We start from the raw sequence: 15895 nt of genomic DNA, 5'->3' as shown, positions 1-15895 counted from the left end.
TTGTGACATATTCAAAGTCAAGCTCATGCATAAGGCATAAGCTCACTGGAGGCCTACATCTGAATCTACATTAAGTAATCATACCATGGGTGGTGCTGCTTCGTCCATCAATTTCAATATAAGATTCTGTGCTTGCTCTCGAACTTGGTCTTTGGCATCTCCCATACGATCTATCAAAGGCAGGAGAACTAGAGGAGAGGAAAAAAAAAGAAAAAAAAGATTAAACACCCAGTGAAGATTTTCTAATACTTAGGGATATTTCCTAAAACAGATTTAAGATACATCTCATTCAAAAATAAAATCTGATTTTAAGTTGATCAAAGTATTTTAAATTCTCAAAGACTAACAACAAATGCATTGGATTGAAATTGAAGAAAATACCATCTTCCAACAGGCTAAAAAGAAAGCTTCCTGTCTTAAAAGCTGTATGAATTACTTCAATTTAATCTGCAAAAAGTATGCTAGTGGCTTCCGAATGCCTGGCTTTTCTGAAAAATAATGCTAGGATTTGGGGCGTGAGAAAGAATTGGGATAGGAAAAAGGACTATTTTCAAATCAGTGGGATTTTGGTGTTTAATTACAAAAAAATTAGAAGTTTTAAATCCTCCTACTCACACAGTGTACCTTGTGGAAACTCGGCCTTACTTCAGTAACAATATCAGTAAAAGTTACTATTTTAAAACAAGCGTCCTCAAATAATATTTAACTAAAATTGCATGACAGCTGATGATTTCACATCCTAAAAATCAGAACTCACTCAGAATGAAGGGACTCGCCAATTCTTTTCATTTGCTTATCCGAGAGAAGTTTCTAATTACATCTGATAAACAAATTAATGTTACGATATTTAGGAAAGTTATCTGAATGAACGCTTAGATCAGCACTGCGCTAGACATCCTGCTATACCGGTTCCCAGTACTCCACCTGGGGCCTACACACACGCTTTGTGAGATTCTTCCCCCCAGTGCTTTCGGTACCAGTTCCTCAAAACAAGGGGTGACGACACCCAGTGCGCCATCTTCCCTCAGGAAGTACAACTGACAGGGAATCGGCAGAGATGTCATCCCCCGCAGGACACTGCTTTTAAAGTTAGTATAAGCACGTGAAACACCACCTAGAAAAAGCAGTGTCACGTGCTAGCAGTAACATTTACCTGCCAACAGCTCAACCTTCTGCGTTAGCTTTTGTTTCTGATCTGATCCACGGTTTTCTAAGAGCTGCAAGCATCAGTCACGCAATCTAGGTGGAACTGACTCAACACAGGCCACAATACCCACCCAGCCCAGCCTTCTGCTCCTGCACTCTAGTTAAACTGGGGCTAAGCTTGCAATTACCATGCCATTTATTCCAAACTTCTAAAACTAACATAATGTTTACCTGAGTCTTTGGGAGACTCGCTCATATTCCAACAAAAAAAGATACAGTAACAGCTAAAATCACCTTTTGCCGCATTTGGTGTTACATCTCTGAACACCTGAAAGTATTATACAGTTGCTGCCTGATCTCTCTCAGCTGCTCACTGCTGTAAAATTAATTTTCCTATTCTACTCACAGAAAAAATAACTGTATCGCCCTATTTTTTGAAAGGGAGATCTGAAAGAATTTTAACAGTACTTAATGATTTTATAGTAATAACCAAACAATAGCATTGCCAGCAAAAGAAAGGGAACAGAATCAGTAACTCAGGAGGTCTTCTCAGTCCTCTGTTCCTACATTAAAAACAGTAGCCATTTCTGTATCATGATCATTACTGGACAAATACATTGCTGGTCTGAATTTCCCCTCCTGCTGTATCTGAACACTTTCTGATTGTCCTAATCTGAGTATTTAATTCTACTGGCTCTGGATATTCCACTGACATCTTTAGCTACCATTATCAAGCTTTTGCATTTTTCATCTATCTTCTCTTCCCTTTCTCCTCTGAATAAATTATTACAGCTACCTTCATTTTACTGTTTGAAGAGAAGGGTTTGGGTTGTTTTGTTTTGTTTTGTTGGGGTGGGGTGGGGTTTTTTGTTTTGTTTTGGGTTGGGGTTTTTTTGGTTGTCTGGTGGGTTTTTTTCCCCGTTTTGTGAACACAGAAGAAACATCCAGAACTTGAGAAGTGAATTTTGGGAGTACACCACTGACCTCTCCCCTAAATTTCCAATCGCCCATATACTTACTGATTCCATTCTTCTTCCCGACAGTATTTTTCATTACTCTTTTCAGCACTTCTAAACTGTCCTTTTACCTGTGCCATACGTTACTGGTGAGGCCTGCTACGTTAACCTGACTGTTGGGCAGCTGAAGGCAGCTCTTGCTTTACAGAGAGGGAAACAAACACAGCCACTGAGAAGCTGTTCCAGCGGAGGGAAACACAGTGCGTGCCAGCCCTGGAGGAACATGGCTCCTTTGTGACTAATTAGCACGCTGAGTCAGTTGACGGAGCTGCAGATACCAGGGCTCTGTTCAAATCACTAAGGCAAGCACAGAGAACAGCTACTAGAAGCCGCTGAACAGAGGTGAGGTCATTGAGTTAAACTAAGCTATGACACAGCCTGCAGATTTCAGTGCGCGCAGCTAGTGAACGTGCCAGCCTTTGTCACTCGCGGAGCTCTGTCAGAGGGACAACCTGCTGTGGGAGCTGTTAAAGGGCCCAAATCTCTGCGGGCTTGACTTCCCCCACCACCACCACCTAAATCTCAAGTTTCTGTAAGACCCCATACAAGGCATGATATATTCTGTTTGCATAGACAAATGAAATTAGGCTGCTGAATGCTAGCAACCACCAGCTGGTTTTCAGTTTGGTAGCTCATCTTTTCTGTCAGAATAAGCTCCAATAAGAAATTCTTTGAAGTCGGTTGCCTATTGATGAAGTTTCAGAATGCTCAACCAGAAGGTGATCTCCACCAAACATATTTCAATTTGAATTCCTAATGCCTTCATCACTTTTTCTCCAAATGTTAGACACATCTAGGGAGAGCTATAGTGAAAAATAGCCGAATTGCGTTAGCTGTCCTTTCTATGAATGCGTGGGAAACACATCTACCTACCTAAAAAATTCTGACAATGTTTGAGACGCACAGGTCCATCCCAGCATCCTGTTTTGCTGATCACCCTTCTCTTTTCCCTGCTCCAAGCCTCCTGGCCTCTCCTTGCTCCTCTCTAGTCCTGCCCAGCCGAAATCACAGAGCACTAGAAACTTTGAGTTCTCATAACCCAAAGCAGCAATTACAGCTGAACGTCAGAGATGACAGTACAACACAGGCTTTTGCTCCACATCAGGATAAGCCAGTGCTGTCACCAGAAAGCAGCAGCTTTGCCTACTCGCTACCTCAACCACTGTTTCCCCCTCACAGCCCATACCACCCCTTGTACCAGTATTCGTCCGTTTACAAGGTGAACTGAGGACATACTCAGACATTCAAGATGATACACACACGTCAATCAAAAGCACAAGCTAAGAGGTATGTTGGAACTGAGCCAACAGGAACAGCCTGTGGAGGTTTTGGCACCTTAGGAAGCATCTGCTGGATGTTTGTGCACTAAGATTTTATAAAAGGATTTTTACCTTGGCCAGCTTTAGGCAGGTTTCTATCCCTACCAGGAACAGCTGAAGTCATACTTGCAATAAGAGGGCACCCTTTACCAAAAATCAAGTCTCTGCTTTAGAAGATTAGAGCACTACTATATCTCAAAGAATGGATGACCAGAAAATACATCACTAAGAACAATGTTTTTTTTCTCCCCTAACTTCATTCCAAATATCATTTTGGCTGATACTTTTCCTTTAAGTTTTATATGCTTTCTCATCAGCATTATCAAATTAGCATCCTTCTTTATGCTGCAGTGCAAGTATATGCATTTGGTCATTTCTGGCATCAGTCTGTAAACTAAACAATCTCAAATAGATGTTGGAGTTAAACGAAAGGTGAGGAAGGAGAAGTAGGACCATGCACGAAGGCAGTATTCAAAGTTGTAGTCTCCTAACAAGTTACCCAATGAAGTATATAATTTATCATACTCAGTATGGATTCACGCACTCCTACTGTTTTATATTAACCTTATCCATCTTACTACTTCTGTTGCCTAGTGTCTAATTATTTCAAAGGGATTCTGGAAAACCTAATAACATATGACTTTCTTCCTTTTATTTATTTCTGCTGATATGCAGAGAAACATTACACTAAATTTAGGAGATGGTGATTCCCTCTGCAGTTGCTGCTTATTTTTTGCAAAGCCAAGAAGCGCTATATCCTGTTCAATTTGCCTTTTCGCCACATTTTAGCATATTGTCAAAGTTTCCTATCACTACCAGCCACTCCTGAGTTTTTCCTGTTAAGATTTCTACATTGCTATACCACGATTTTACAAGATTTGATTACTGAAGAAAACTTAGAAGCGTTAGTAAAAACACTCTATAGCACACATTAATTCTATCAGATCTACCTCAAACTGACCTGCTATTTACATCTGAGGAGCTATTTATGCCTTTTTCCTTCCTAATTGCATAATAGTTACCCTTCTATTATATCCCTAACAGAGCTTATTATCCCATCAGTTTCTTTTCCATTGTCTGTCTTCCTTCTCTTGGCTCAGTAAACCTAAATAAATTTTCATTTATACAAATTCACATAATGATTTTATCACCATTAGTTGGACAGTAGATGCAAGAGTTAAAGCTAAAACCAGCCTGGAGAGTCAGAGTACAGCCTTGAGAGTTTAAATATTTAATTTAAATTAAATTCATTTAATTAATAAACAAGTAAATCACAGAAGTCAGTGCCTAGAACGGCATCCAATATATTTTTAAAAATCCTGAGCAGCTTAACTGTATGACCCCCTGAAGCAAAGAATGCCATAGGTAGCACAAACAATTTCCTTTTGTTAAACTTTAACAAGAGTTCCTTCTGTTATGACACAAATATGGAGCTTTTCAGTTTGTATTATCGCTCACAGCTTCCTCTCTATTCCTTCTCTCTCGACCACTTATAAGTGGCTCTTTATAAGTGCCCATTTTACGTATACCTGCTCATGCCTACCCATTTCTGTGAACCAACTTTAGATAGTACGTCGGCAAAGACTTACAAAAAAGCATTAAGCAAGTAAGAATCTTTACCAACAAAACATCAGTGTTGGCAAAAATTCTGTTACTAAAAAGTCTAACTTCTTGTCTTAGACATTAAAAGAAAAGGCTTTGAGGACAGAAATAGATTAAACCTAGGCAGCAATACCTTCCCAGTTTTCTCAGAAACCTTGCCAGCTCAGGCAACAGCATTAAACAGCTGCCATTAGAAAGGAGGGAGGAAAACGGCTGCCTCTGCAATTAGAGCAGTCTCTGTTCTTCTGGGTAAAATGCACAGGAGAGAAAGGAATCCCACAGAGGCTCCTACAGGGCCAGCAATAGGGCTGGCCTGACAGACCCACATGGCCAAGGACTACTTCTAAGCAAAGAGTCATTAGCAGACGCTCAGAGAAGGCCTCGCTGCTCCCCTCCTCAAGATAAAGTCCAGTCCACAGTAAGTTTAATCAAAAGCCACCTCAGACATTAATGTGCTTTTTTGGGTCTCTCCAGGAGCCAACTAAGAAAAGCATTAACAGGATTAGTGAGAGATACTCTTCTTCACCAGTCATGGAGGGAGAAAACAAACACTTTTTTTTTTTTAATATGATGCATCCATTAATCTATCAGGGTCTCAGTCTCAGGAACATGAGAAGAGACCCTTCAAGGCCAAAGAGTTTCAAGAGCTGTATTAAACCAGCAAGAAAACTAGAAGGTAGAGAACAAATGTTCATGTCATCTTCTGAAATTTCTTAGCTCTAGGCCAGGTTTTTACAGAACTAGCATTAATTAGAACCAAACAGAAACCAAGGAAGGCTAGGATTTCTCTACTCCTATTTAATGGCACTGAATTTCTAGGTGTCATACAGTGAAGTGTCCACAGCCAGCAAGCAGATGGTACTCTAAATCACAGCCTAACACTCAAGCATGGAATACTTCAGGTAACATTCATTCCCACTACTAAAAAATTCCAGTGCTAGCCAGCCAGGACATAAAGAGCTTTAAAAGGCTGCACAGCTTTTTATTTATTTTTTTTACTAAAGCTTTAGGGAATCTGTCATCAAGATGAAAAAATGTCGCAGCTTAAATCAGCTATGACAATTAGCTACGATTATTTACTATCGAGGGAACCAAAGAAAATTTAAGAATTTTCTGGGAAATTGCAGATAGTTCATCTCTTTGTTAAATTTGAAAATATAAAAGCAATTCAAAACATCTATTCTGGTGAAAAAAATACAAATATTGGAGTCTCCTCTAAAAGCCTTTTCTAAAAAAAAAAGTCTGAAATATTCAGCATTTTATTGTTTAAGAAAATCCTACAACACATATCCAACACAGCTTTTCCTGAGGTCAATAAGCAGCAAAATGAAAAGGCGATGTCAGACAAAACATCTGACTTGCATTTAGATGCAACAAGGTATCTTTGAGACAAGACTTCTCTCACATCAATAGAAAAGCTTGCTTTACATTATCTGAGCAATTCAATTTCTTGAATTATTTGATTTAATTTCAAAGTTCTCTCTCATATCTGAGGTTGGCCATACTTTAAGCAAAGACACCGGCCAGATGATCTTGAAGGTCCCTTCCAACCTAAGTTATTCCAGGTTTTATGTTTGGGTGTTCTGCAAACATTTGTCATCTGGAATCTTACAGTACACCCTGCCATTAATCTCAACATTTAAATGAAATTAATAAAAATGAAAAATAAGAATAAAAATCATCAGCCCCTGAAACTTGAAGATCCAATATTTGTCTACATGCTATATATCCATGGTAGCTCATGCTAAAACAGTTCTTGGTTTTCATGGTGTTGAGGAAAGCATTTCTCCATCCACCATTAAAACCACTAACTGAAGAGTCACATCATGATTAAACTGCACATTTAAGTCTCTTCCATCCAAAAATTTCAATCATTAAGCAGGAGAAAAAGCAAAAATTAAGAACTTGGGTGTCACTTATCTAAATGCAGTCTTATTCAAACAAATACTTCTAAATTCTTGGACCAAATGCTTTTAATCCAAATTCACACAAAAAATTAACGCACATTGCAAGTGCTTACAACTGCTTTAAAATAAATCAGGCAACATACTTGCATGCTTAATTATGACAATAAATTTGAAAGAGCATTTAAATTATTCTGAAGAGTCTAATTTAAAGGTTCTTCCATCACTTCTAGAAGCCACCTGGGAAAGAATTCAAACACTTCAAATTGGTTTCAAATCTTAGTATATGGCACTACAACTATCCTCCAAAATTATTTTTGCCCACTGGTTTCTTTTTACAGTAAGAAAAATTTGAAACTGCTATTACACATATACACACATTTACATATAGGGCTTTTGTGTATAAAATGTGTATCTATAGTCAGACTTACACATATATGTACATATATAAATATAACATGTATCTGTGTGTGGTCTTTTTTAAGTGTCAAGTATCTTTCCTTTAATTTGCAGAAAACAAATATATTTTGCAGCATCTTGTAAGGTTGTATGTGAAAAAGAATGACAATATAATTATATCATAGACTAATGGACAGTTCAACATACGCAGAAAAATATGACGTAGCACCACATTAAAATTGAAACAGATTCCATATACCTGTATTATTCTTTTTCTTTTCCCATCCCTTTGACAATAACAAGAGGGCAAAATAACATTCACCCATTTTAGAAAACGAAACTGCGAGTGTGAGTAGGGACTTCTCCCAGAAACTCTATCATCCAGTCACATTTGTCCATAATTCTAATATTCTCTTTTATTTCTGACATATAGTATTTTAATAATTAATGCCACCACCTGGGAAGAGATTGTGACAGGGTAATTATGTACTCTTATGTAATCTCTTTTAATCACAGATCAAGCAGTAGGTTTAAATACTGCAAGATGTAATACTCAAACACTCCTTGATCCGCTTCATTTTTTCCAGAATATAGTCATATAGTCTTATGAACTAACACATACCCTGATATTTATTGCTTGTAAAGTATTTTTAAGCATTTTCACTGGAAATACTAAAGAAGAGATTCCAAATTTGTGTGTCCAAGTTCCCAGAACACTGATGCCAGCTGCAGAGAGCGTACAATGTGGTTAATCATAAAAGGATAACACCTTGGAAGAAAGTTACTGCAACATTCGATTGTTGCCTAGGAAACTGAATTAAGTCTCTTATCAGGCATTATACTTCAATACAATGATCACTAACACGCTCTTCAGAATATTGGAAAGCATCTGTCCTACAACTATCGTATTGATTTTACCCAAATCTAATTTACAGCATATATGTAGGCTGTAAAGATGGAAATAATAATAAAGCATTTGTGTTTTTTACTTCTTCACAAAAAGCCTGTAATGCTTATGGGGGTGAATATTCAGTCACATTAGTTACTTTTTTTCCTCTGCACTTAAAGAAATTCATCGCCATTGTAACTGAACAGGAAATTAAACATGGAGAAAAAAAAAAATGTTTTGTCATATGATAGTTGGGTAATATGCTATTATACTTCCATCATTTACAAGTTTTGAATCATGAATAAAAACATCTCAGGGTCACCAAAATGTAACACTCTTTATTAAGACAAAAATACATTTAAGGTTCCAGGTACTTTATGATAAAATACGGCTATAAAAGTGAAACTTCACCTAGAAAATAGGATTCATTGTATTTTTAAAAAGGCAGAAAACAGAATAGATAGGTATTTTACATATACATCTTCCTTCACTATATTCATGGTGCAATCCTGATCTTCAGTGAGAATGCAAGTACCTACAATAACTTACTGCAATAAACAAGAACTTAACTATAGTTTGAATATTTCAAAGTAATAATTAAATTGCCTGGAAAAGTCGTATTATGCTTTTCTTTGAAAAATAATATACTCACATTTATTTGACCAAAAGAGAAGAAAGTAAATGTCCACCATATAAAATACTACTAAGACTTCCTGTGGGTCTATAGAGAACCTCATTACTTAGTTGAAGTATTTTGCTTCCAAATTTCCCAACATTTTCAGGCTTGATACCATGATCTTTATTTTCTCCTCATATCACCTGTATGAATTGCGAATTTACAATACATGATTACCCACCTCATCAACTATGTTCACATCAAACAATGACCTAGCTGGACATAACCAAGATACAAAAAAAATGCTAAAACAGCAATCTGCATAGAATAGTTGATTCTTCTCAAATGCATAACTATGGAAAATTTGTAAAAGTTTCAGAGGGGAAAAAAAAGCTTATTTTTTCCTACTTCTAAGCAATTTTCACATCCAGATGTAACAAAGAGGTTACATCTAAAACCTGAACTAAAAGTACTCCCACAGCATTCTCCTGGAGAAACTGGCTGCTCATGGCTTGGATGGGCACGCTCTTTGCTGGGTAAAAAACTGGCTGGACGGTCGGGCCCAGAGAGTTGTGGTGAACGGCGTTAAATGCAGTTAGTGGCTGGTTACAAGTGGTGTTCCCCAGGGCTCAGTTTTGGGGCCAGTTCTGTTAAATATCTTTATCAACAATCTGGATGAAGGGATCAAATGCATGTTCAGTAAGTTTGCAGACGACACCAAGTTGGGTGGGAGTCTTGATCTGCTCGAGGGTAGGAAGGCTCTGCAGAGGGACCTGGACAGGCTGGATCGATGGGCCGAGGCCAGCTGTATGAGGTTCAACAAAGCTAAGTGCCGGGTCCCACGCTTGGGTCACAAAAACCCCATGCAGCGCTACAGGCTTGGGGAAGAGTGGCTGGAAAGCTGCCCAGAGGAAAAGGACCTGGCAGCGTTGGTCAACAGCCAGCTGAATATGAGCCGGCAGTGTGCCCAGGCAGTCAAGAAGGCCAACGGCATCCTGGCCTGTATCAGAAATAGTGTGGCCAGCAGGAGTAGGGAAGTGATTGTGCCCCTGTACTCGGCACTGGTGAGGCCGCACCTCGAATACTGTGTTCAGTTTTGGGCCCCTCACTACAAGAAAGACATTGAGGTGCTGGACCATGTCCAAAGAATAGCAACGAAGCTGGTGAAGGGTCTGGAGAACAAGTCTGATGAGGAGCGTCTGAGGGAACAGGGCTTGTTTAGCCTGGAGAAAAGGAGGCTGAAGAGAGACCTCATCGCTCTCTACAACTACCTGAAAGGAGGTTGTAGTGAGGTGGGTGTCAGTCTCTTCTCCCAAGTAACTAGCGATAGGACGAGAGGAAATGACCTCAAGTTGTGCCAGGGGAGGTTTAGATTGGACATGAGGAAAAATTTCTTCACTGAAAGGGTTGTCAAGCATTGGAACAGGCTGCTCAGGGAAGTGGTTGAGTCTCCATCCCTGGAGGTATTGAAAAGACGCGTAGACATGGTCCTTAGGAACATGGTTTAGTGGTGGACTTGGCAGTGTTAGGTTAACAGTTGGACCCGATGAACTTAAGGGTCTTTTCCAACCTAAATGATTCTACTTTCTTCTGGCCTCTGTAAAGAAGTCACTATAGTTAGAGTTAGTACAAACAGAGTCAGCTATGGCATGGAAGAGACAATATAGCTTTTATAAAAAGAAATGGTACCTCACAAACTTGTAAGAGCTCTCTGTAGAACAGCTGTGCAGAAGGTAACTCCGCTAACAGAATGCAGTTGGATTTTCACATAGTTCTCAAGAAGGGGTCTTACAGGAAGGAAGGTACCATAATGATAAAGGCATGGAGAAAGAGACACCACCCTGGACAGTGAACCCTAAATCCACCATCACTGCAGAGGAAACAGGTTGTTACAGTAGACAGTGTCATGAATATATTAGGTCAATTTTCAGGAAGCAGCGATGTAACAAAGAAATAGACTATCAATACTTATGAAAGTAATAGATGACAATAAAACCAAACAGAATTATGCCACCATAAACATGCTGTGTCTGTGCTGTTATGGCCTCCTCAACTCAAAAGCACTACAACAGAAAGGCACTGAAAGGGGAAACAAGAACAATAAAAGCTGTGGAACCATGTGTATACAAGAAAGAATTAGACTGGGACTCTTACCCGGGGCCGGCGGGAGGGGGGAAGGATAGCAGAGGAGAGACACAGAAGAGATCTGTAAAATGAAGACTGGCAGTCAAGGAGATAAGAAATGATGGCTCACCTCTCTAACACAAGGTCTAGCAAGCATCAAGTTATCAGGCAGCCAGTCCAAAACAAGAGTTTTGCATAATTACGTATTACCACAGAACACTGTAGAAGGCAAAGGTCTTTTGTGGGTTCAAAAACTAACCAGATAAAGCTGTAGGAAAACAGGGTGACAGGGGAGACACTGAAGATACCATCCGCCTCAGCTGGCCCTAAACTGCAAGACTGCTGACAGCTAGGGGGGTCATACTGAAGGACTTATCACTGCATGTTTGTCCTGTCCTTACTTTCTTCTCAGGCATCTGCAGACACACACGAGTCTTTGGTCTGACTCCAGTAAGTCATTCTCAGATTACATTGGAAGCCAAACCTGCGGAGTCAACAGAACATGATTTGGGAAACTGCTGGTTCTTTAAGTTTTGTTGAAGGAAGCAGTTTTCTTGCTCACCGGTGTGTTTTTAATTACTCTCGTAAACCCCAGACTATCCACACTCCCAGACACTTACAATGAAGTTTTTGTATTACTGCTTCACTGACAAAAACTGAAAACGATCCAAATCTTGTTATCAGACTTGGAGAGACAGCTACCAACTGAAGATAATTCACACTATAAATCACTCTTCAAAAAAGTAATCTAAAATATAGATTGTTTTCTGCCTTTACTGAGACTAACGTTTCAGTGTCTGTTAAGCTTATATAAAAGCTGATCATGCACAACAGTGACTTGCACATTTAGCATAATGCATTCTACAGGTCTTGATTCTAGAGATGCTCAGAAGACCAATTTCTGTTGAAGGCACTACTACTCAGCTTTTCTAAAAAGTACTTCTGGAATACACAGCTTCAGATGTCTATTGACGTTACACATGTTCAATGGTCACCCAGTGCCAGTATTCTTTTTTTGTTTAAATACAAATGCTACTAAGTACTGAAGTTTAGATCTTTAATTTGCTCATAATCTCAAACTACTCAAATACTGGGACAAAAAAAAAGTGTTTTCAAACTATTCTCAATAGTTCACAGTTTAAAAAAACAAAACCAGAAGAAATGAAAAAGCTTTCCAAGCTTTAATAACGTTGCTATAACTTTAAGTTCTACACACCACTAAAATATAAATCAAAACAGAGTAACACTCGGAAGCCTAGCACTGTTTGTAGCTACAAATGAAGACTATTCAGAAATCAATATTCTGCATAGCACAATATGCCTCCAGTTCCCTTACACTGCTCCAGTACAAAACTAACCAGCCAAAGAAAAACCCTCTGCAACAAAACAGATTTAAATTCTGTAGCGCACTACTGCAGTAGTTTACAGCATCCTGAAATATGCTTACAATGAATTTAGTTAGTAACTTGTCATAAACTATACTTTGTATTCCTAAACTTTCAAATTTTGCTGATTTCTTAACTCTTAAATACAAAAGTAGACACGTAAAGAAGAGGAAGCTTAACATTTTGACAGACAATTTGAGATAGCTGGGCATTTGGGAACAAGATGCAAGATAATTCACGCAAATTTTGGAGCAGGACATTAAGCTAGAAACTTACTGTTAAAAATAGCCAGTGATATAACACCAATGTTAATGCCCGAGTATCGCTATCTGTTTTCAAGGACAGCACAAAATTAGTTGAGCAGCGTAGTTTGCTCATACTTCCCAGAACAACTGTTTCATACTCAGGCACATGTAGATCCATTAATTTGAAATTCATTCGAGTAAACATTTCACATAAGAACAACAGTTAGTACTTTTTTTCATCCCATAGAAAGTTTAGACTACTGAAAGCTACAGTCCAGTTATCTAACAGGAGGTGGACACATAGTCCTCTGAGACCACAGGTTTCACCAGATGTAAGGCTCTAATTAAAGTGATCTGCAAATAAAACCTTCAATCTTTAACACAAGTGAAAGGTAACACTTAAGTCCCAATGTAATTTTTCGATGACTGCCTTGGGGAGTGGTAGGAAAGTACATAGCATGGGAGCAGTAAGCAACTATATAGCATGAAACTAATTAGTGAAAAGATATTCCTGGAACCTTTAAAAAATCCCAACCACCACCTAGAAATCCGTGATTGCATGATAAATGAATATTTACAAGTTAACATAAAACTATTTAAATTCCAACAACAGCAATAAGATGCCTACCAATATATTATAATTAGCTCAGAAAGCTTTCAACATGTTCCATTTCAGCTGCTAGGGGAGAAGAAAAAAAAGCGTCTTTTACTTTTTGTTCTTAAGAAAAAGCAAGCTATATTTCACTTACCAGTTCCTATATAGGATTTAAAGCGTCCTGATAGTCTGTTGACAAAGGCACCTAAAACATCTAATCCCAGTAATGCTACCTGTTGAAACAAAAGCATTAGATATACAAAACAGATCACTAAAGAATTCTTTAGAATATATTTTAAAGAAATTAGACATATATATGCAAGCATGCTGAAAGACTGTATCTTAACCTAAAGATAAATTAAAGTTCCAGTTAGAGAGCTGATAACTTTGTCTTAATGAAAGCTGCCAAGGAATTATCAGAATATGTTTGGAATGGATCAAGTATATTTACATATACCAGAGCAGTTCAGATTTTTCAGTACTTATCTTAAAACAGAAAGAAAATAAATTTTAGAAATCAATGTTTTAATATTTTTAACTACAAATGATTAAAATTCAAATTAATAATTATGAGGACTAAGGAGTTGGAAGAAGCTCTTTTTTTTTTTTTCTCCTCTCTGGATCATATATTAGGACTACAGTTCTGTCCCGCATTTTCTTTAAAAGATGACTCTAGAGGTCTAACTCAGTATTAACTGAAAATCAAAATTCTTTTGAAACAGGTACCAGTAAGGCTTTAGGCCTTACTTCCTCTACCAGGTTTCTAAGCTGCTGAAAGGAACAGAACAGAATGCCTTAACAACAACAACCACCACCACCACAAAAAAAAGGGGGGGGAGGAAGGGGGGTGCAAGTTACCAGACTCAGAAAAAGCAAACAGCTTAAAATGCAAAACTAACTAAGCCCCCAAATATAAGTACTAATACAGACCGGAAAAAAAACATGATTTAAACAGTTTCCCAGATGCTAAGAGCTTACTTCAACCTGGCTACTTAGCTCATCCACTAAGGTCATTACATCGTTTTCCAAACTCCCAAAAGAAAACAACTGAGCCAAGCTAATACTGTCTTCCCTAGCAGTTCACACCACACCATTTGTCCACCTGCTTGTTAAGCTAAGGAAGTTTTATTTCTCTTCATTTGCTCTTGTTCAAAAACAAAAAAAACAAGTTAAAAAAAAAATTGGAAAATAAAAGGAAGTTCAAAATACTACCGGGATTGTGAGGAAGTTCCCATCTATGAACAGAAACTAGATGAGAGGACAATAACCGCTAATATAGAAACAAGAACAATGATCAGTTAAACTAAATTATTTAACGACTTTTTTTGCCCTTAACTATCCTGCATACTGTTCCAAGACTTCATTCCTAATTTCCTATAATAGTTCATTATCAACACCAGAGCCTGCATTTTCACATTTGGTAGTTAACTCAATTTGCTGCCCATGAAGGTACAAATGCCAAAGGAAGGACCTCCTGAAGCTCAGGCATTCATAAGTTTTTCCTCTTCTTTATTTTCTAGTAAGACATGCACTGCAAATTTTTCCACGTGAAGACATGAGCAGAATTACTCCCCTCTATTAGCTATTTATTTTCATAAAACTTGGAACCGCATTTTCTTGGATAACAGTTTCCTCAAGATCCTTATCTGTCACAATTGTCCACACTAGACAACAGGTCAAAAAAAAAACTGACGGGAGATGAATGTGAATACACATGGCCCACACACACAGGATCAAGTGAGCCTTGTTTCCACAGGAAACTGGACAAATAAGGTCCCCATAAAATCTAGGATCTGAAGTAACCGCATAATTAAGCAGATTTTAATAAACGCAGTATTAGTACAATAGATCTCCTTTTAAACAGGAGGTACAAAACTTAGTTCCAAGTTAGTACAACTTACTTGCAAATTTACACAATTTTATTACATACTAAAACAGAGAATAGCAAATATAAGTGGATGGCATCACTGGCTTAAATTAATATATTGCCAACAAGTGACTGCAGCTATGGCTTAGGATGAGAAAACAGAATCCTGTAATTGATAACTAACTTAAACAAAAAATGGAAGTCAGCTTTTATGGTAATGTCAAAGCTTCCCAAAAGCTCTTTCCTTTAATGTTCTTTTCCAGATTGTCAAACTATGTGAGACCCGAGACAAAATCACAACCTAAAAAATGATGCCTGAAAGAAATAAGAAATTCATTCTGGATATACATTGTTTTCCTATGTTTCTGTTTCCTGACTACAAGCCCCACCTTAGGCTTGTCTTCCAGTGACAACTTTTAAGTTACCCTTCCTGTGCAAGTATTTTGGTGTCCATCAATGCACAAACCACAGCTTTTCCTTTTGTAAAGGTACTTACAGAGAGTCTCTCTCTTCTCTGCACATTTGACTGTCTTTCTAAAATCTCTCTTGAAGACTTCTACCATTCTGAACAGCAGCTGAGATACTTAAAAAAGTGAAGCATGCATGGCTGTTTTTACTACAGATCTACTCTTTACTAATCCCAAAGAAGAGTTCCGAGTAAGATGGAGAGTATTTCTTGATTAATTCCTCCAGTGCTTAGCCTTTAGGGTTTGGAGGGTTCTTTGTGGCATTTTTTTGCCCTTTTTTTTTTTTGGTTGGTTGGTTTGGGGCTGGGGGTGGGGGTGGGG

The 15895-nt window shown here is 38.2% G+C and overlaps 1 protein-coding gene across 7 annotated transcripts in view; it reads right to left on the bottom strand.

The window, feature by feature from the left end:
* The window catches only part of CLASP2 (cytoplasmic linker associated protein 2), a 151934-nt gene that overhangs the window by 124320 nt on the left and 11719 nt on the right, over positions 1–15895 (bottom strand). For all 7 annotated transcript variants that reach the window (XM_009320963.1, XM_009320939.1, XM_009320946.1 and 4 more), the window contains exons 2-3: positions 13395–13473; positions 85–188 (exon numbers count right to left, since the gene is read on the bottom strand). In XM_009320963.1, coding sequence (XP_009319238.1) covers positions 85–188; positions 13395–13473 — 183 coding nt within the window. The remainder of the gene's footprint in view (positions 1–84; positions 189–13394; positions 13474–15895) is intronic.

The sequence above is a fragment of the Pygoscelis adeliae genome, unplaced genomic scaffold, assembly GCF_000699105.1.
Source record: "Pygoscelis adeliae isolate BGI_AS28 unplaced genomic scaffold, ASM69910v1 Scaffold280, whole genome shotgun sequence".
NCBI classification, from domain to species: domain Eukaryota; kingdom Metazoa; phylum Chordata; class Aves; order Sphenisciformes; family Spheniscidae; genus Pygoscelis; species Pygoscelis adeliae.
The sequence above is the reverse complement of the archived record's forward strand: the minus strand, read 5'-3'. Positions and strand labels throughout refer to the sequence as shown.